Source organism: Notolepis coatsorum (assembly GCF_963971535.1).
Source record: "Notolepis coatsorum genome assembly, chromosome: 10".
Taxonomy (NCBI): domain Eukaryota; kingdom Metazoa; phylum Chordata; class Actinopteri; order Aulopiformes; family Paralepididae; genus Notolepis; species Notolepis coatsorum.
Window position 1 is genome coordinate 21531620 of NC_140174.1, and position 22793 is coordinate 21554412.

The 22793-nt window shown below is 43.6% G+C and overlaps 1 protein-coding gene across 1 annotated transcript in view; it reads left to right on the forward strand.

Moving 5' to 3' along the window:
• The window catches only part of LOC311236239 (inactive rhomboid protein 1-like), a 121298-nt gene that overhangs the window by 86498 nt on the left and 12007 nt on the right, over positions 1–22793 (forward strand). The window contains 9 exon segments of the mRNA XM_084323889.1: positions 3150–3261; positions 3389–3463; positions 3972–4133; positions 5216–5316; positions 8672–8735; positions 10835–10929; positions 12269–12343; positions 13970–14071; positions 15476–15629. Coding sequence (XP_084180015.1) covers positions 3150–3261; positions 3389–3463; positions 3972–4133; positions 5216–5316; positions 8672–8735; positions 10835–10929; positions 12269–12343; positions 13970–14071; positions 15476–15629 — 940 coding nt within the window.

Genomic DNA, 22793 nt, shown 5'->3' on the forward strand with positions numbered 1-22793 from the left:
GAGGGGACAAGCTGCGGGGAGGGGACAAGCTGCAGGGAGGGGACAAGCTGCGGGGAGGGGACAAGCTGCAGGGAGGGGACAAGCTGCAGGGAGGGGACAAGCTGCAGGGAGGGGACAAGGGGCAGGGAGGGGACAAGAGGAGGGGACAAGGGGTGGGCAGTGGGGAGGGGACAAGAGGCGGGGAGGGGACAAGGGGCAGCGAGGGGACAAGGGGCGGGCGGTGGGGAGAGGACAAGGGGAGGGGACAAGCGGCAGGGAGGGGACAAGGGGTGGGGAGGGGACAAGGGGCAGCAAGGGGACAAGGGGTGGGGAGGGGACAAGGGGCAGCGAGGGGACAAGGGGCGGGCGGTGGGGAGGGGACAAGGGGAGGGGACAAGCTGCAGGGACGGGACAAGCTGCAGGGACGGGACAAGCTGCAGGGACGGGACAAGCTGCAGGGAGGGGACAAGCTGCAGGGACGGGACAAGGGGCAGGGAGGGGACAAGCTGCAGGGACGGGACAAGCTGCAGGGAGGGGACAAGCTGCAGGGACGGGACAAGCTGCAGGGACGGGACAAGCTGCAGGGACGGGACAAGCTGCAGGGACGGGACAAGCTGCAGGGACGGGACAAGGGGCAGGGAGGGGACAAGCTGCAGGGACGGGACAAGCTGCAGGGAGGGGACAAGCTGCAGGGAGGGGACAAGCTGCAGGGACGGGACAAGCTGCAGGGACGGGACAAGCTGCAGGGACGGGACAAGGGGCAGGGAGGGGACAAGCTGCAGGGAGGGGACAAGGGGCAGGGAGGGGACAAGGGGCAGGGAGGGGACAAGCGGCGGGGCGACCTCAGCGGCTGGCTGCTGAGGCTGAGGGGACGCTTCACCACATGGATTAGTGAATCTATAGGCCAGTGGTCTTCAACGAAACAAGTAGTCAACTAACTATCATCGTTGTTGAGAGCGCTACGCTCTTGATGTACTGTAACCTCATCAACTGCTTATTCACGAGCTTGAGCTTCTTGTTATCAACTGACAGTGAATGGATGATGATTGATGATGAAGGGTGATGGATGATGATGATGATGATGATGATGATGATGATGATGATGATGATGATGATGATGATGATGATGATATGATGAATATGATGAATGATAATACAGGGTATATCTGCGGGGTATTAAAAAGTCTTAAATTTAAATGAAATGTGGGGCGGCTACGTGGCGTAGTGGGCAAGGCGCTCGCCACAAATGCGGAGACGCTGGGCTCGCCTGCGCTGGGCTCGCCTGTTCGAGCCCAGCGCTCCACATTGCTTTCAGTTTAGCTGGTCGTTCATACTAATACACATTGGCCGTATTAGGGGGTGGGAAACTGATGGGTGGGGATCGGGCGTTGTGGACAGCGACTCCTACAGGTCGGTTGGTGCGCCTGCGCAGTAGAATCAGGAAGTGTCGGGGGCAGCGTGAGCCTCCCACGCGTTACTCCTCGCCACTGAGAGATCGAGCTGCGCAGATGAAAAGATGCGACTGCTGTTACCTCAAGTACCGGAGGGGACTCGTGCTATGTATGACTTAGTCCACATTGCAGCCGGCTTGTGGGAGGCAAGAAACAGCGTTTGTGACAGGGGGGGGGGGGGGGGTTGAATTGGATGATACGAAATTGGGATGGGAGAAAATATAGAAAATGGGAGAAAAAGTGGATAAAAAAAAATTTAAATTAAATGTTTTTGTATTCAAGTTTTGTTTATTTGTTTATTTAAGGGGAGACACTGCAGGTGAATAGGGTAAAAAAATTTACTAATAGATATCACAATGAAACTTCCCCAGTTGATTACTTATATTAAGACAAGACTTTTTTGTATTACAAGTTTTCTGAAATTGTATGTTTAAATATGCAAATTAGGCATGATCTACTTAAATATGCACTAATTTGCATATAATTCCAGGACAGAAATCTGAACATTGGATAAAGCCATTTTCAAAATTATAGTTTCATTTTGTTGACATATTAGAGCCAAAGGTTATTACAGAGGGGATTTTGGATATCTCTTTTTATCACTCCATAAATCAGAAAATACTCCATTCAGTCCATTTTTATGGTAAAATTCCATATTTCGCCATGTTTTTAGGAATAAAATGTGATATAAATCAGGGTATGAATGCGATATCAACAAACCCTTCTGTAAATACCTTCAGAACATAGATATGAATAGAACTGGATGGTTTGGTGTATGTGTGTGCTACTGAAGTGGAGATTTCTGGCTCAGAGTATGAGGAAAAACTCTTAAAACTCATTTTTGGGAAAACGCCTTCAAAGTTCTGTATTGTAAAATGCCATGCTTTTTTTTTTTAAACAGATATTTACTAACACAATACCTAATCAAACCATTAGTAATAGACAACCTAAATACATGCCTGATAACTGAATAATAATAATAATGATGTTATTGAACTGAACAGAACTACACAAAGGCTACAAACAGTGTAGTACAGTGTAGTACCCCCTAATAGGCAAAACATATTTGAATAGATATCACTATGAAACTTTCCCAATTTGTTATGTACATATAAACTAAGAACAAATATATTGCAAGTTTTCTGAAATTTATGTTTATATATGCAAATGAGGCACTTCCCCATTAAATATGTGCACATTTATGGATGCAATAAGGCAAAATGATGTAAAATAAACAACTAAATGTGTGTTATTGACGTTTTATTGTCACTAGTTTCATAGAAGACATGTTTAGGAAGCAAAATATAACAAAATCTCAAAATCAACAAAAAAAGTATATTTGACTATTCACCTGCAGTGTCTCGCCTTAAACGGATCCCCATTAGCTGATGCCTCGCTTTCAGTTTCCTTCTAATACAATTGTGAATGTTACCTTTATTTGTTCAATGTGTTTGATTGTTTTTGTGATAAGACAAGGTGTGGCAAGGAGAATATTGATCGTGTTCAGTAGAACGTGATTTATAACTTTAAAGAGTTTCACTACATTATTCACTATATTATTAATAGGTCTGATCCCCGGAAGGTGATATTAATGACTAATGACTTTTTAATGACTTTTGGTTAAGGAATCTCTTCTCTTAGGTGTAATTGGCTACAGACTATCCATTTCCCAACAAATGAAGCCTGAAATTGTGTCTGCCCCCCCCCCCCACCCCCCAGGCCTTTCTTTACCTACTGGATCACATCTGTCCACCTACTCATCACCGTCCTGGCTGTGGTTATCTACGGCATCGCCCCTGTGGGCTTTTCTCAGCACGAAACCGTCGACTCTGTAAGTATAAGAAAATGGCATTATGATTGTGGTGTAATTCAGTTTTGTAGCACCTAAGGCAAACATCGCTGACTATTAGTTGGTATCAGGGTTGGGTGAGGATGTAATTGTCCGTCTTTATGTACAGGTGCTGAGGAACAAAGGAGTTTATGAGAACGTCAAGTTTGTGCAGCAGGAAAACTTCTGGGTCGGGCCAAGTTCAGTGAGTCTTCCTGTTTGAAATCACCGTCAATCAGCTTTCTGTCATACTGTACACTGTAAAAAAGAAAAATCACTGTATTATTTTACAGATTACTTTTGTTTTTCTACTTTAGGTGTAAATGCCATAAAATACAGTAAATTACTTTTGGTCAAAACATTAACCATTGAATAAAGGTTGTAATCTGTAAATTGATTTAATAAGATATTACCTTTTTATTTTTTTACAGGATTATTCCATTGCTTAATTGTCTTGAATGTTAAATTACATTGAATTATATGTAAAAACTAAATTTTCTGTAAATTAATTGCTTTTCCACTTTATTTTAATTCAGGTATTTTACTGTAATTTGACAGTAAGAATTTGACAACCGTTGCTGCCAGACTTTCTTTTTTTTACAGTTTTTTTTACAGTGTACATCAAAACGAACATCAGAAATATTCTGCGGATTCTAGTCCTGTTATCTCCATGACACCATGAAGTCTCTTGCCTCCTGTCCTGTCTTGTATAGGAGGTGCTGATCCATCTGGGGGCCAAGTTCTCCCCCTGCATGAGACAGGATGGGCAGGTCCACGAGCTGATCAAGGAGAAGAGGGCCCGGGAGAGGGACTCAGCCTGCTGCGTGAGGAACGACCACTCCGGCTGCCTGCAGACGTCCCAGGAGGAGTGCTCGGTGAGTCGGCTGGCTGCTGAGGCTGAGGCTGAGGGGACGCCTTACCACGTGGATTAGTGAATCTATAGGCCAGTGGTCTTCAACGAAACAAGTAGTCAGCTAACCATCATCGTTGTTGAGAGCGCTACGCTCTTGATGTAACCTCATCAACTGCTTATTCACGAGCTTGAGCTTCTTGTTATCAACTGACAGTGAATGGATGATGATTGACGATGAAGGGTGATGGATGATGATGATGATGATGATGATGATGATGATGATGATGATGATGATGACTTGAATGATTACAGGGTATATCTGCGGGGTATTAAAAAGTCTTAAATTGAAATGAAATGTTTTTGTATTCAAGTTTTGCGGGGCTACCGGGAGCTTGGTGCGTCTGGCGAGAGCTTGTATGGAATGTGCGAGAATAAAAATGTGTGCACAAGTGCAGCTGCCAGTTCAGTGACGCTATGTTTATTTTTCCTTCCACTAGTATGGTCGTGAATTTGATATTGCATTTTGCACTTAGTGGTATTAAATTAAACTTGTTGAAACCTGCAGATACCCTGTACAAGTGAAGTAACCTAACAAATCTAAAAGGAGCAGAATGGTTTGATGGTTGGGATGCAAGGCGACTCAGATACTGAGTGATTAGCTGAATACATTACTCCCCAGTCATGATAGCCGTAGAATTCTGCCGACTGATCAAATAGCTGAATTTAACTGACGATCTGCAAGATTACAGATTCCACCTTATTGTGCTTCTGCAAATGAATGTGATCGTGCAGAAGGACCTCAAATATAGTGCTTCTCTGGTGCGTCAATAATAGTATTGAGATGCCAGAGATGTTGGTATCACTTTACACTAATGACAAATAAATCATTCAGCATAAAAAAAGCCAGTCATATAAAAAAAAAAAAAAGGAACATCTCATTCCAGGAAGACCCTAACAACCAGTTTATTAATCCACTAAGACGTGCCAGCCATAGAAACTAGCTCTCCTCTAACCATCACAAGCACTTCCAACCTGCATGTTACCGTAATTCAATTAAATTCAATTGTATTTGTGGTTATCCCTCTCTCCCTGTCTAACTGACAGAGTACTCTGGCAGTGTGGGTGAAGTGGCCTCTGCACCCCAGCGCCCCCTACCTGGATGGTAAAGTACGGCAGCACGGCTCTGTGTGCCACCAGGACCCCAGGTACAAACACACTGCTGAAGAAGAGCTCAACGCTCCAAACATTACACATGGTGGTACTTACACCAAGAAATGCTCAAGGGAGCATGATCTAGTGTGCTCTAGTGCAATCCTGGTGTGATCTGGTGTGATCTAGTGTGATCTTGATTGTTATTTGACATAATAAAATACAATACACAGGTGCATACAGTATAAAAATACATCAGTATACAGGGCGGCCGGGTAGCGCAGTGGACTAAGCGTCTGCCTACCACCACAGAGACAGTGGGATCGAATCCAGCTGTGGTGCTTCCGGGTTGGCCAACCGTCCATACTAACACAATTGGCAGTGTTAGCGGGTGGGAAACCCGGCGAGGGTGGGTCCTGGTCGTTGTAAACAGCGACTCCTACAGTTTGGTCAGGGAAGGATCTAAGAGAGGTAGTGTGACCTTCCACACGTTACACTCTCCCAGTGAGAGTCCGCGCTGCCAGGTGAAAAGAAGCGGTGGGCTGGGTACACATGTGTCGGAGGAAGCGTGTGATAGTCTCCGCCCTCCCGGACCGACGGTAGGAGGTAGAGTGCGCAACGACCAGGAAGGGGATTGGGAATTGGCATAACGACTAACATTGGAATGGGAGATTTTTTTTTTTTAAATACATCAGTATAGCGCAAGAAAGTCCTTAGACTTATTTCCATTGCGGTCCCAGGATAAGGCAGGCAGAGCAAAAGAGGGACATGCACAGTATGCTACTCCTCCTACTTGACAACCCGGAGTCAATCACACACCTGCTCAATCATCTTAATATCAGACTCTAGCCTACTGTTCTCTAGTGCAATCTGGTGCGTGATCTAGTGTGCTCTATTGTGCTCTAGTGTGCTCTAGTGTGATCTGGTGTGCTCTAGTATGATCTGGTGTGATCTAGTGGGCTCTAGTGTGATCAAGTGTGCTCTAGTGTGATCTGGCGTGCTCTAGTGGGCTCTAGTGTGATCTAGTCTAGTGGGCTCTAGTGTGATCTGGTGTTATCTAGTGGGCTCTAGTGTGATCTAGTGTGCAGACTCTATTTTTCCATTGTTCTTCTGCACCTGCTATGTATCGTTTGGATCAAACATGCTGCCCATCCTTATGAGGCCCTCTACAGGAAGGGACAGAGCAGACTGTTCTTCCTGAGAGGGCTCAGGTCTTTTAATGTCTGCAGCAAACTGCTGCAGATGTTCTACCAGTCTGTGGTTGCTGGTGCCCTCTTCTTCGCTGTGGTATGCTGGGGGGGCAACACCAACACAGACAAAATAAACAAACTGATCAAAAAAGCAAGCTCTGTGGTGGGAGCGGACCTGGACAGTCTGGAGGTGGTGGCAGAGGGGAGGACGACGAGGAAGCTGTATGCTATCCTCGAGAACCCCTGCCACCCCCTCTATGATGAGCTGACCGCAATGCGGTCCACGTTTAGCCACAGACTTACCCCCCCCCCCCCCCCCCCGACATACCACAAAGCGCTTTGGGCAGTCCTTTGTGCCGGTGGCAATCAGGCTCCACAACCAGGCAGGGCCAGGACGGGCCAACTGCCGTGGACTGAAGGAGCTGGGTTGTGGACTATAACAAATGAATTTAACTATTTAAGATCATGATTGGACTTGTTTCTTTTTCTTTTTCACCACTTTTAGCTCTATTTTAGTCCTATTTTAGCTATTTTATCCCTGTGTACTTGTCCATCTTGTTTTTAACACATACTAATAAGTGTATGTATTAACTGTTTTTTAAAGTGCTGTTTTTAATTGCTGTTATGCTGTTATGCTGCTGTAAAGGACATCTGAATCTCCCCTCTGGGATAAATAAAGGTTTTCAATTCAATTCAATTCAAAAACATCATGGTAGTTTGATGGTAATTACATTTTTACCATGGTACTGTCAGTATTATATCAATAATTCACCATGGTACTGTCAGTATTATATCAATAATTCACCATGGTACTGTCGGTATTATATCAATAATTCACCATGGTACTGTCAGTATTATATCAATATTCACCATGGTACTGTCAGTATTATATCAATAATTCACCATGGTACTGTCAGTATTATATCAATAATTCACCATGGTACTGTCAGTATTATATCAATAATTCACCATGGTACTGTCAGTATTATATCAATAATTCACCATGGTACTGTCAGTATTATATCAATAATTCACCATGGTACTGTCAGTATTATATCAATAATTCACCATGGTACTGCTAGGGTTGGGCATCGTTTGGATTTGAACGATTCCGGTTCCGATTCCGATTCTCCATTTCGATTCCTGTTCTAAACTATTCTCGATTCCGATTCTTTGAGGTGCAGGTCAAAACAGGTCACAGCTTATTTCGCAGGAGATTTATTTTAATTTTTAATTTTTTCCATACTATTCACATTGTCAGTTGACTTGATACAGTTTAATTTGGTTGCTGTACTGTAACTAGGGTATTAATTAACAAAGTAAAAGATTTTTTATTTTTTATTTTTTAATCGAAATTAAGAATAGAAATGCAAATATGTTACTTCCGGTTCCAGAACCGGAAGTTAGGAACCGGTTCCTATTAGAACCGGCTCTCGGTGCCCAACCCTAGGTACTGCCATGGTAAAAGTCATGTATCGCCATGGTGCAACTTTTGTATTTAAATAGCACCAGTCTAAAGATTCGAACCTGTGGTCATAATAACTCATAAGCTCACCTGTTTTGTCCTGTTTTGACTTAGTTGTGTCTCTTGACCAGGACATCATTTTAATTGAGATGCTGCTTTAAACTAAACTTATCTGTTTAAATGAAAGTTAATTAATAATCCTCTAACCATTCGGTGACCACCTCCCCAGTACTGCTTTGGGGAAATGCAAGCCTGATATCAATGGGATGCCTGACTAATTTATATGCAGTATAACTTGATTAGCTTGGTTTGGTTTGTTTGGTTTGGTTTGGTTTAGTTTAGTTTAGTTTAGTTTAGTTTAGTTTAGTTTAGTTTAGTTTAGTTTAGTTTAGTTTAGTTTAGTTTAGTTTAGTTTAGTTTAGTTTAGTTTAGTTTAGTTTGGTTTAGTTTAGTTTAGTTTAGTTTGGTTTGGTTTGGTTTGGTTTGGTTTGGTTCAGTTTAATTTAATTTAATGAAGTTACATTTAATTCACCTCACTTCACTTTACTTTACTTTACTTTACTTTACTTTACTTTACTTCACTTTACGTTACTTTAGTGTTTTTGTTTGTGCAGATAAACAAAAGTGTACATTTAGTCATTCAAAGTGACATATATCACAAATACAATGTAATAAAAAAAAATTATTTGCACAGGTGAAGAAAAAAACCCTAATGGACTTAATAAAAATCTTGATTGGACCCTTTCTCTTCTGCAGAATCTGTATGGAACCAGCCTCAGTGTCTCCTCACGAGTGGCCTGATGACATCACCCTGTGGCCAGTGAGTACACAGCATTTATAGACTGCTTACGTTGAGGGACATGGGACTCAAGGACTAGGCACCAGTTCAACTGGGTTGCTCATCTTGCTATATGGACATGAGGACTGACACACCATGTAACTTAAAACTTCACTGCTCCAGGTGAGGCTCGAACTCACAACCTCGGCATTGCTCTGCTGCATACTGTCTTATAAGTACCACGCGCTGACCGATTGCACCACTGGAGCTTGTTGTGTTCCATCAGCACTTAGGACTCTCTGTAGCACCATGTAGTGTCGCTCTCCTCCACAAGATGGCTCTGACTTCTGTTTGATACTTAGACTTAGATTTAGAGACTTGGAGATTAGGTTAGATTCAAATGTATTGTCATCGTACAGCACAAGTACAGTACAACGAAAATAAGTTTGCGGTCCAACCAGAGTGCAAATGTAACAGTAAAGTGCAATAGTAATATACATTGTACAGGTGATTAAACTGGGTATTGTCAGGAATCCGACCAATAATCCGACAAATTATTTAGTTCTAGTCAGACGTACATTTCTTTTATAGCTTAATTATGCAAATGTAGTCCAAATAAACAGAACAGCAAAGATAACAGACAGCAGAGTATCATCCAGTCAATGGGTCCCTAAGCATCGTGCCACACAGACTGGTGGATCCAGTTACTGTAACTGTCCAGCAGTTCACCTAGAAAGCTGCCGTCTCATGAGTTGCATAGAGGAGTCCATGGCCCTACCTAGACAGAGAAAGCTTGACAGCTTTAAAGACACTTGTGGCTGTTTTATAGTTATGTTACAATAGATAGATAGATAGATAGATAGATAGATAGATAGATAGATAGATAGATAGATAGATAGATAGAACACGTTTCGCAATTATGCCACATCAATGTGGAACGCCCTACCCAAAGCTGTAAAGGAATGTGAATCACTACCCACTTTCAAAAACACTCTCAAAAAACACCTAAGGGAGACTGCAACTCGAAACTGGCCCCTGTAAATGTCCGAACACAACCCCCGCCAATGTACAGTAAATTACCAAGTATGGTCTTGTCAATAATCCAATGTACAGTGTTGTTTGTACAGTTGTACAGTGTCCCCCACCCACCCCTCCTACCCACCCCCCCCCCACCCATCCAACCACCTCCAATGTACAGTCCAATGTACAGTCCCATAATCCAATGTACAGTGTTGTTTGTACAGTTATACAGTGTCCCCCCCCCACCCCTCCTACCCAACCCCCCCCCCCCCCCCCACTCCTACCCAACACCCCCCCCCCCCCTACCCCCCCCCCCCCCCCCCCCCCCAACCACCTCCAATGTACAGTCCCACCCCCACCTACCCAATCCAATGTACAGTTTCTACGCCTAATGTATATACTCTTTTCTTTCTGGACTCTTTTTGTATCACAAATACAGTACTGTAATTGCAAATCTGGTATGTCATAAATGTATAGATGTAGCAGTACTGTCTATCTGTATGTCATGTATGTCATATATGTTACGATGAATTGGAAATGGGGGACCCTGGTGGAAACAAGACGAAAGTCTTTCTCTGGTCTGCATCCCCTTAACAATTGTATGTATTGAGCTGTACTGCACTGTACCCATTCTGCAATCTGTTAATAAAGTTTTCATTCATTCATTCATTCATTCATTCATAGATAGATAGATAGATAGATAGATAGATAGATAGATAGATAGATAGATAGATAGACAGACAGACAGACAGACAGACAGACAGACAGACAGACAGACAGACAGACAGACAGACAGACAGACAGACAGACAGACAGACAGACAGACAGACAGACAGACAGACAGATAGATAGATAGATAGATAGTGTTGTGGAATATTTTAAATGAACCAAACAGCTGTAGAAATTCTGAATAAACTATTTGTATAAAAAAGAACATAGTTTATTTATATGTTTCTATGGCCATAGAAAGAGTATGATCAGTTTATCATCAGAGACACATGCGCGTCTGACCAGAAAGTGACAAAGAGAAAATGAAAACAAAAGATGGGTCTAGGGCTTTGTTATGTCTCACACAAGAACTGGAGTTGAAAAAACCTGACATGTGCATGTTTCTACTACAGGTGTGTACGAGGTACAATTCTGGGAACCACACCAACCTGCCCCACATCGACTGTGCCATCACAGGCAGACCATGCTGCATCGGGACCAAAGGACGGTGAGGACACACTAATACCTACACCCCCTGGCCTGGCCTATTCCTATTTTATCTTTATTGTTATTCTCAGATTCTATTGTGCTATATTTAATTTAGTTTATATCCCATTTAATATTTTCCGACCTCTTTATTTACAGTTGTACAGCCCTGACCTATATATATATATATATTTTTTTTTTCTTCATAATTATATTATATTCTATTGTGCTCAACTTAGTTCATATTTAATTTTTATCTTACTCCACCTCTTTATTGTATTATCTGTCTGGTAATGTCTGTCCGCTAATGTCGCACCGAAAACGACCAAAGCAAATTCCTTGTATGTGAAAACTACTTGGCAAATAAAGACCTTTCTGATTCTGATTCTGATTCTGATTCTTATTCTGATTCTGAAGCCTCCAGCATCGCTTACCACAACTGTAGCCCTACCCAAAGCTGTAAAGGAATGTAAATCACTACCCACCTTCAAAAACACTCTCAAAGAACACCTACAGGAGACTGCAATTCAAAACTGGCCCCTACAAATGTCCTAACCCAGTTGTACAATAAAGACCAAGCATGGCTTTGTCAGTATTCCAATGTACAGCCCCACCCAACCCCACCCCACCTACCCAACCTCCTCCAATGTACAGTTTCCATGTCAAATGTATGTCAGTATTCCAATGTACAGTGTGTCCCCCCCCCCCCTACCAACCCCCCCCCCCCCCCCCCCACCTCCAATGTACAGCCCCACCCCACCTACCCAACCTCCCCCAATGCACAGTTTCTATGTCAAATGTATATACTCTTCTTCTGGATTTTTTTAGTATCACAAACAGTACTGTATTTGAAAATCTGGTATGTCATAAATGTATAGATGTAGCAGTACTGTCTATCTGTATGTCATGTGTGTCATATGATGAATTGAAAATGGGGGACCCTGATGGAAACAAGACGAAAGTCTTTCTCAGGTCTGCATCCTCTTAACAATTGTATGTATTGAGCTGTACTGTACTGTACCCATTCTGCAATCTGTTAATAAACTTTTCAATCAATCAATCAATCAGCTGTTCTCCATCACTCCGTAGGTTTAGGGGGGGTTGCAGGGGACATGTCCCCCTCAATTTGTCTAGAAATATATATATTTTAAAATAGCTAATATGAAAGACAACCCCCCCCCCCCCCCAAAAAAAAGAGGTAAAAACTATGTTGAATGTTGAACCCAAACCTACGCCACTTGCCTATTCCATGTTCTAAGTACTTCTATTATATTCCATTCTGTTATGTTGATGACACATTCTGTAAATGTTTGTACTAATGTATGTAGTGGATGAAGCTAACGATGTGTATTGTGTCGTAGGTGTGAGATCACTTCCAGGGAGTACTGTGACTTCATGATGGGCTACTTCCACGAGGAGGCCACTCTCTGTTCACAGGTAGGTGTGGAGGAACCCCTTTGTTTGTCCTGACAATAGCTTGAATCTCACACCTAGAGAGACAACGTCCCCAACCCCCAACCTTCTCTATCCACAAGAGAGATAATAATAATAATAATAATAATAATAATAATAATAATAATAATAATAATAATAATAATAATAATAATAATAATAATAAATAATAATAATAATAATAATAATAATAATAATAATAATAATAATAATAATAATAATAATAAACTTTATTTGTATAGCACCTTTCATGCAAAAATTGCAGCTCAAAGTGCTTTACAACAGAAAAAGACGGGCATAAAATGAGCACATAAAGTGCAGACATATAAAATCACAGTTTTTCACATTAGGATCTAACATCCCAATAGGCCACCTAGTTTATGGTTTGATTCAGTTTTTTTTTTTAAATAGACAATAATAAAAATAATAAGATAGAATAGACAGATTAAAATAGTGCAATAGTGCAGCAATTGAACCGGGAACCTCTGGATTACCAGACGATTGCTATATAGTACTATAAATAGTACTATATATAATACTAAGTAAATAAAAGTATATAGTGAAATAAAAAGAGGAATATGAAATTAAACCCAAGTAAGCATTTTCATAAATGTTCATTGTTTACAAATAGCTAATGTGTGAGGTTATTTTTAATCCAGTAACTGTATTGCACTTTACTGTTACATTTGCACTCTGGTTGGATGCCAAACTTATTTTCATTGTACTGTACTTGTGCTGTATAATGACAAACAAACATTTGAATCTAATTTAATCAAATCCAAGCAATTACAGCTACAATCTACAATGTGCTAACTCCTCAAACGTGTTATTCACATACATTTAAATGATTGCTCTAGCTACACGGAACAGTGAATCAAGCTGATTAAAAATTACATTGCTCCAGGTGAGGCTCGAACTCACAACCTCGGCATTGCTCTGCTGCATACTGTCTTATAAGTACCGCGCGCTGACCGATTGCGCCACTGGAGCCTGCTGGTTGTTGACAGCTAATCACACTTGGGACTGAAAGCAGCTCTGTCATTCTCTGTTATGCAAACGAGTCGACTCTTGCAACACAAGACAAGGCATGATTCTTTCTCTCCTCTCCTCCTCCTTTTCCTTCCTTCTTCTCTCTCATGTTCTCTCTGTCTCTCTCCCCTCTTCTCACTATTTCTCTCTCTTTCTCACTGTCTCTCGCTCCCTCCCCTGTTCTGTCTCTCCCTTCCTCTCTCTGCCTCTCTCTCCTCTCTCCCTCCCCTCTCTCTCTCTCTCGGTCTCTGTATCTCTCTCCCCCCTCTTCTCCCCCCTCTCTCTCCCTCCCCCCTTTCCCTCTTTCTCTCTCCCTCTCTCTCTCTCTCTCTCTCTCTCTCTCCCTCTCTCTCTCTCTCTCTCTCTCTCTCTCTCTCTCTCTCTCTCTCTCTCTCTCTCTCTCTCTCTCTCTCTCTCTCTCTCTCTGTCAATCGCATCGGCGACCCAAAAAAACAATGCATGTGTGTATGTTCCTGTGTGTGTGTGCCGCCCATCGCAAGTGTGTCGTTGCATGCCGAAAAAGACTTCTAAAAAGTCCTGCATTATTATTATATTATTATGACTCTCTCTCTCTCCACCAGGGTGGCCTGTATGGATGATGTATGTGGCCTACTGCCTTTCCTCAACCCAGAGATCCCCGACCAGTTCTACCGCCTCTGGCTCTCTCTCTTCCTCCATGCTGGGTGAGTCTCTCTCTCTCTCTCTCTCTCTCTCTCTCTCTCTCTCTCTCTCTCTCTCTCTCTCTCTCTCTCTCTCTCTCTCTCTCTCTCTCTCTCTCTCTCTCTCTCTTCCTCCATGCTGGGTGAGTGTCTCTCTCTCTCTGCAGTAATGTGTTCCTCCTCTGTCAGCTGCACACCATAAACCTTGTAATGAGACAAAAGCCACCTTTAACGAACAGCCTCCTACTGTCAGGGTCTGCTGTTTATGTGTCTGTTTATCGCAGGCTTCAGCTGCAGGCACGGTGTTGCTTGTTACAGTAAGCAGGCCTATTAGCAATATGAGACGTTTCAGCCCAAAATGTTCTGCATCCATTTTTAGTAGGGATGCTCGATATTGGCTTTTTACGATACCGATATTCCGATATTGTCCAACTCTTAATTTCCGATACCGATATCAACCGATATCAACCGATACCGATATATGCAGGGTTTCCCCGTCCAAAAAACAGAATAATTTCAGGTAACTAATAATTTCACTGGATATATATATAACAAATATTGTTATTGTTTTTTTTTGTATTTAAACCGATACCGATATTTTCCGATATCACATTTTACTGCCGATATCGGCCGATAATATCGGTCGGCCGATAATATCGGACATCCCTAATTTTTAGGAATAAAACGATTCCCGGATATTCATTACTGAGATGAGTGTGGATGATGACATCCCCTAAGATTGTTTCTATTTTGTGAGTAAAGGGCGCAATACGATGATAAACCGAACACTATCAGCGATGTTGTGTAGTGAGCTTTACTTTCATGCAAAGTGAGTAGGTGTTTTCAAATGGTGGAGTCTTCCTATGTCCATGTGTTCAGAATAACAGCCCGATTATATTGCTGTGTTGTGTGTGTGTGTGTGTGTGTGTGTGTGTGTGTGTGTGTGTGTGTGTGTGTGTGTGTGTGTGTGTGTGTGTGTGTGTGTGTGTGTGTGTGTGTGTGTGTGTGTGTGTGAAACAATAAAAAAATTAAAATACTAACCGTCCATCCTAGTCTTTTACTATTATGCACTTTGCTACTAAGGAATCTACCTTGCCTATATTACTACCTACCTACTATGCTAATATGTCTAGAATGATACTACTATGCACTCAAGACTGTAGCACTCAAGTTCAACACTGTTTGACGAACAATCTTACTAACCCTTAGCTGCCAGAGTTGTACCCTTCCTGCTGACTTGTTGTACAGAACTTGTAAGTCACTTTGGATAAAAGTGTCAGCTAAATGACTAAATGTTTGTGTGTGTGTGTGTGTGTGTGTGTGTGTGTGTGTGTGTGTGTGTGTGTGTGTGTGTGTGTGTGTGTGTGTGTGTGTGTGTGTGTGTGTGTGTGTGTGTGCGTGCGTGCGTGCGTGTGTGTGTGTGTGTAGGATCCTCCACTGCCTGGTGTCGGTGCTGTTTCAGATGACAGTACTGAGGGATCTGGAGAAGCTGGCTGGCTGGCTAAGGATCTCCATCATCTACATCCTCAGTGGCATCACTGGCAACCTGGCCTCCGCCATCTTCCTGCCCTACCGAGCAGAGGTACCACCTTGTCTTGTCCACAGGGAAGCAGCCGGTTGCGATTGGTGGATCGAGAAAGGAGGGCAGGGTTTTTATATTGAGGCCGGTTCACTTTCAATGCGAAACATGAACAGAAGTGGCTGTTTTATTTGTGTCCTTTGTGACAGAACATCCTCTGCCGTGTCCTCGTCGTCACGGCAACCCTCTCGCGCCAAAACGTTTTTGTAACGGCCCACAGTATGGCAGACAAGAACCCAACAGCAACGACACGGTGACAGTTCAGATGTGGCAGGCAGAAACAGTTTAATGAGTAATCAGGGGTCAATACCAGTATATCAGTCCATGTGGCAAACAAATCAAATAAGGGAGCAGGCAGGAGCAGTGTAAAGAGGAAGCAGGGGTCAATACCATAATATCAGTCCATGTGGCAAACAAGTCCAATAAGGGGGCAGGCAGGATGAGTCCGAAATCCAAAATCCAACAGTCAAGTCAAGTCAAGTCAAGTCAAGAGTTTTAATTGTCACGGCATACAGGTATACAATGAAATGCGGCTGGTCTTGCCCGCGACGATGTGCAATACAGTGGTACAACATATAATAGAATCCAATAAAATACAGTGGTACAACATATTAATAGAATCCAATAAAACAGTGCAATAAACAGGTACATGGTGTGCCATCTCGGTATCTGTACATTAGTATTTACAGAGCATATAGGACATGCTAGGTAGCTTTAGTAGTGCAATACACTGTTCCTGATGCTATACTACTTTAAGTGGCCTTTCCTCTGGCCATAAGTGTGCGTGTGTGCGGCATGAGTGTTAAAGTGGCTGCTAGTGTGTGAGCGTGCTCAGCGTGCGTGTCGTGTATGTGCTTGTGTGTGGATAGTTCAGTTTCTGTGTCTCTCAATGTTCATTGTTCAAGGCTCTGATGGCCTGGGGGAAGAAGCTTAGCCTAAGCCTCTCCGTCCTAGTAGCTGGAGTTCGCAGGCGTCTGCCTGACCTCAGCAGCTGGAACAGGCTGTTATTGGGGTGGTGGGGGTCTTTCATTATCCTGCAGGCTCTGGATTTGCACCTCTTGTTGTATAGAGCCTGCAGGGGAGGTAGCGCAATACCCGTGGTACGCTCGGCTGAGCGCACCACACTCTGTAGGGCCTTCTTGTCCTGTGCCGTGCTGTTCCCATACCAGGCAGTGATGTTTCCGGTCAAGATGCTCTCTACAGCTCCTGAGTAGAAGGACTGGAGTATCTTCCCCGATACTCTGAACTTCCTTAACTGTCTCAGGTGGTAGAGGCGCTGCTTCGCTTTCTTTACTACTGTGTTTATGTGTGTTGACCATGTCAGGTCCTCTGAGATGTGGACCCCCAGGTACTTGAAGCTGCTCACCCTGTCCACGGTAGCCCCGTTAATCGTCAGTGGTGTGTGTGTCTCCTGCTGTCCTCTCCTATAATCCACGATCAGCTCCTTGGTTTTACCAATGTTCAGGAGCAGGCTGTTGACCAGGGAGGGTCAATAGCCGAAACAGACAGGATGAAGCAACATAGCAAAACGCTGGATAGCTAAGTAAGACACTTTAAACAATCTGGCAGGGAGCAAGGGAAATTAACAGGTCTAAATACTGAAGGCTGATTAGCTAATGAGGGGCAGGTGTCAAGTCAAGTCAAGAGTTTTATTTGTCACAGCATACAAGCATACAGTGAAATGCGGGTGGTCATGCCCGCAGTGATTGTGCAATAATACAAGTAATAAGAATAAGACATAACAGGTATAATGTACATAAAGTTTACAAAAAGCATGGTAAAAGACATGCTAAGGTCATTAGCTACGGATGAGGCACTGGATCTTATGTACACTACTATACAATACTATACTATACAATATACAGTTATACTATATATCATTATGCTATCTTGCTATATCCATCTATTTACTATACAAGAACCACTCCTGTTCTTTTTTAAAGTGACCTTTTCATTGTGTAAAGTGACCGTTCAGTGTGAGCGTGTGCAGCGTGTGTGTGTTTGTGCTAAAGTGTCTGTTAGTGTGTGAGCGTATACAGTATGTGTGTTGTGTGTGTGCTCATGTGTGCTTGTGTGTGGAGAGTTCAGTGTTCAAGACTTGAACAGGCTGTTGTTGGGGTGGTGAGGGTCTTTCATTATTCTGCAGGCTCTGGATTTGCACCTCTTGTTATATAAGACCTGCAGGGGTGGTAGTGCAATACCCGTAGTACGCTCAGTAGGTCCTTCTTGTCCTGTGCCTTGCTGTTTCCATACCAGGCAGTGGTATGTTTCCAGTCAAGATGCTCTCTACAGCTCCGGAGTAGAAGGACTGGAGTATCTTCCCCGATACTCTGAACTTCCTTAACTGTCTCAGGTGGTAGAGGCGCTGCTTCGCCTTTTTTACGACTGAGTCTATGGCTGCGGTTACACTAGGGCCAGTTTCGTTTTCAGTTTTCAGTTTCAGTTTCGTTTTTCAGAACGCCAAGTAATGGCAGGCAAGTTAGACATCGTTTTGTCTCCTGACCACAGAGTGATGTATATACATGTAGTACAATGCCAAAGCAGTAGGTGGCGATGTAGTTCAAACATGAAGGCCATTTTCAACCAATCAGAAAGGCTGAACGAGTCACTTCCCTTCGTGCTAAAAAACAACAGTCCACCATCTTTAAATACCTTGCGTGAGCCATTTAGCCAATGTAGCATTTATTTTTCAGCAAAGAAAGTGCAATAAAAGTGCAATAAACAAAACGGATACATTCACTGTGTGTTCTGCCTCTCATTTGTTGATGAAACAAAACCAACATCAACACAATTTACCACCAAGAGCGGATAGTTTAGTCTCACAAAAAGATCTCCGGTGTTGTTAGCTACATGCTAATGTGAATGGCATTCTCCATGTATATAGTTAGCATTGAGGCTATTAACGTAGTAACGTTAACGCTAGTAGAAATGGATGAAAACTTTATTTAACAGATTACAGAAAGGGTACAATACAATACGGCTCAATACACACAATTGTTAAAGGAAAACTCCAACATTTTGGGAAATTAGCTTATTTGCCATCTACCCTGGAGTTAGACAAGAAGATACATACCCTTTTTATTCTCTGTGCATGCAGTAGGAGTAGGAAGACGCGCACCGTTAGCCTAGCTTAGCGTCAGTCACTGGAAGTAGGTTCCTCCATTAGCCTAGTTCCCAACGTCTTCCTACTCCTACTGCATGCACAGAGAAGAAAAAGGTATGCATCTTCTTGTCTAACTCCAGGGTTCCCAAAATGTTGGAGTGTTAAGATACATACCTTTTTTTCTTCTCTGTGCATGCAGTAGGAGTAGGAAGACGCGCACCGTTAGCCTAGCTTAGCGTCAGTCACTGGAAGTAGGTTCCTCCATTAGCCTAGTTCCCAACGTCTTCCTACTCCTACTGCATGCACAGAGAAGAAAAAGGTATGCATCTTCTTGTCTAACTCCAGAGTTCCCAAAATGTTGGAGTGTTAAGATACATACCTTTTTCTTCTCTGTGCATGCAGTAGGAAGACGTGCACGTTAGCCTAGCTTAGTGTCAGTTACTGGAAGTAGGTTCCTCCATTAGCCTAGTTCCCAACGTCTTCCTACTCCTACTGCATGTACAGAGAATAAAAAGGTATGTATCTTCTTGTCTAACTCCAGGGGAGATGGCGAATAAGCTAATTTCCCAAAATGTTGGAGTTTTCCTTTAAGGGTATGCAGACTGTTGTAGTTTTGGACTGGGCTCCTTATAACAATAACTTGACAACACGTTGGTAGCCGCAGCTACTTGGGACAGCTCTGCTGTAAGCACTGGAAATAACCGTGCGGGTCTCTACTGCGCATGGGAATTGGGCAGAACGGCTCCGTATCCGGCTCGTGCAAATTACATGGCACCATTGTCGGCGAGTTTCGGCGAGTTTCCAAAACGAAAACACCCTTTGAGCGTTGCCACTAGGAAAACGCGTTTTCCTGCCAAAACTGCGTTTCTTTTTAACTTGGACATGCAAACGTAATCATTCGAAAATAGAACGTTGCTGTTTTAACCCAGTGTAACCATGGCCTATGTGTGTTGTCCATGTCAGGTCCTCTGAGATGTGGACCCCCAGGTACTTAAAGCTGCTCACCCTGTCCACGGTAGCCCCGTTTATCCACAGTGGTGTGTTTGTCCCCTGCTGTGTTCTCCTAAAATCCACGATCAGCTCCTTGGTTTTACCAATGTTCAGGAGCAAGCTGTTGTCCTGACACCAGCGTGCCAGTACATCAACCTCCTCCCGGTAGGCCTTCTTGTCGTTGTCAGAGATCAGCCCCACCACCACTGTGTCGTCCGCAAACTTCACTATGGAGTTGGAGCTGAACCTGGCCACACAGTCATGTGTTTAGGGTGAATACAGCAGGGGGCTCAGAACACAGCCTTGGGGGGACCCGATATTCAGGGTGATGGTGTTGGAGGTCTGACCCCCCACCCTGACCGCCTGAGGCCTTTCACTCAGAAAGTCCAGTATCCAGGCGCTCAGAGCAGAGCTCAGACCCAGCTCAATCAGCTTGTCCACCAGTCTGGTGGGGACTATGGTGTTGAACGCTGAGCTATAGTCAATGAACAACAGTCTTACATAGCCCCCCTTCTGGCTGTCAAGGTGAGAGAGGGTGCTGTGCAGTACTTGGGAGACTGCATCGTCAGTGGACCTGTTTGACCTGTATGCAAATTGAAAAGGGTCCATATCACTGGGGAGGGAGGCACAAATGTAATCCTTAACCAGCCTCTCAAAACATTTCATGACCACAGAGGTGAGTGCCACCGGTCTGTAGTCATTAAGACCTGCTGGAGAGGATTTTTTTGGTACCGGAATTATAGTGGACACCTTGAAGCAGGCGGGTACCACGGACTCAGCCAGGGATAGATTGAATATGGTGGTGAACACTGGGGCTAGCTGGTTAGCACAGGACTTAAGTATCCATCCTGTTATCCCATCTGGGCCAGCTGCTTTTCTGGTGTTCACCCGCATAAATGCTCTTCTCACACTGTGTTCCGTCAATGAGAGAGTGCCCCCCCCCCCGCGGATGCCCCCCCCCCCCCTCCACCACGGCCGGTGCGTCAGTGACGTCGTTAGCCTTTTACCGCACCGCGTGTAAAAGGAGTTGAGTTGATCCGCGAGAGAGGCGTCGGCACTCCCGATTGAGGGGCCGCTGACTTTGTAGTCAGTTATCGTCCGTAGTCCTCGCCATAAACCTCTTGTGTCGTTCTGGGCCATTTGTGCCTCCATCTTGCCAGCGTATGTCCTCTTAGCAAGCTTTACGGCCTTGCGCAGAGTATAGACTGTAGCCTTATACTCATCCATATTTCCTGACGCTCTGCCCAGGTTATAAGCAGTGGTGCGAGCATTCAGGGCCACTCGGATAGTATTGGTGTGTGTCTGAGAGGAGCAGGCCAGGTGTATGTGATCAGCAGGTGATGCAGGAGGGAGTGTCCAGGTCTGAAATTACAGGAGAGTTAAAATCAGCAAACACAGAACATTATTAAAAACTGACTGAAGTTGTGGCAGTTTTTCAAAATTGAAATTTTGAAGGGAATGAACTTCTCGAACTGAAAGTGGATTGAGCCCAGCTGTTAATTACTTTAATGACATTTTGAGGTGCAGTTAACAACTGCAGTTACAATTTTGACTGGAGGCTACTGGAGAAGAAAGGAATTGTATCAAATAAAAAACATGTTTCACTGCTACCCTCTTGAGTGAAGCTCCTTTGCCCCCCCCCCCCAGGCAGGACCATTGACATGTAGCTAGTTCAAGATAGACAAGTTAAAAATCAACATCTGTGCAAAATATGTTTTTTCTGTAACAAACCCTGATATGACAGCTGTTAATTTGAGGAGGACTCAATTTTCTTTCTTCTATACTTATGAGATGTGTATCATTCAACCAGGGAGTCATATAAGGGTTTTGGCTCCTGGTCAGTGGTGCAGTGCCAAATTGACAGTAGGTCAAACGCTCCACGCGCGTGCGCGCGCATGCACAGTTTTTTTTGGCTGCTCTCGTCCTGCAGCTGGATACTATTGCCTCACAGCGCGGCCGTCAGCGCGCAGCCCAGAGAGCGCCGCTGGCTCTGCGGCTCTGCAGCTGCATGCTTCTCCGGGAGTCCGGTTGGATAATGCCATGTAAAAAGCGATTGCGCGTACTTCAGCCTCAGTGAGCGAGGTATAACGCCGTTATACCGAGTTATACCAGCACTGCAACACTGCTTCTGGTGAGTCTCGATCTCACAACCTCAGCATCACTCTGCTGCATACTGTCTTATAAGAACCTGCACTGACCCACTGCCTCACTGGAGCTGCTTTCTCGCTGATCTCTGGGACTTTGGACTAATAGCATCACTTCTATTCTCTGCCACAAGGGGGCAATGACATCATACTGTAGATCAGTGTTTCTCAACTGGTGGGTCGCGGGCCAATTTTGAGTGGGTCGCGAATGTGTGTGTGAAAAATAATAATAATACAAATTATATATATCTTTTTTTGAATTACCTATCTTTGTGAAAGTGGCTTCCCAGCTCTGGTCCAGCTGAAGACAAAGCAGAGGAACAGATTGGACATTGAGCATGATCTCAGAGTTGCTTTGTCTACCATCACCCCATACTTTGAGACTCTTGTCAGGAGCAAACAACATCCCCAGTTATCCCATTCGTTCACTGGGATGTTAAGCTAAGAAGTCTGCTAAGAAGGATATATTATTTATTATTATTATTATTATTATTTTATTTCATTGTGTTTTTAGCCCTAGTTGCACTTTTGTTGCAACCCCAGTTATCCCATTAGTTCCCCCAAACTTACTGTAGAGAAGTCTGCTAAGAAGCATATATTATTTATTATTATTATTATTTTATTTCATTGGGTTTTTAGCCCTAGTTGCACTTTTGTTGCAACCCCAGTTATCCCATTAGTTCCCCCAAACTTAGGTGTGTTATGTTAAGCTAAGAAGTCTCCTAAGAAACATATATTATTATTTTATTTCATTGGGTTTTTAGCCCTAGCTGCACTTTTGTTGCAACCCGTTATCCCATTAGTTCCCCCAAACGTAGGTTTGTTATATTAAGTTAAGAAATCTGCTAAGAAGCATATATTATGTAATTTCATTGGGTTTTTAGCCCTAGTTGCACTTTTGTTGCAACCCCAGTTATCCCATTAGTTCCC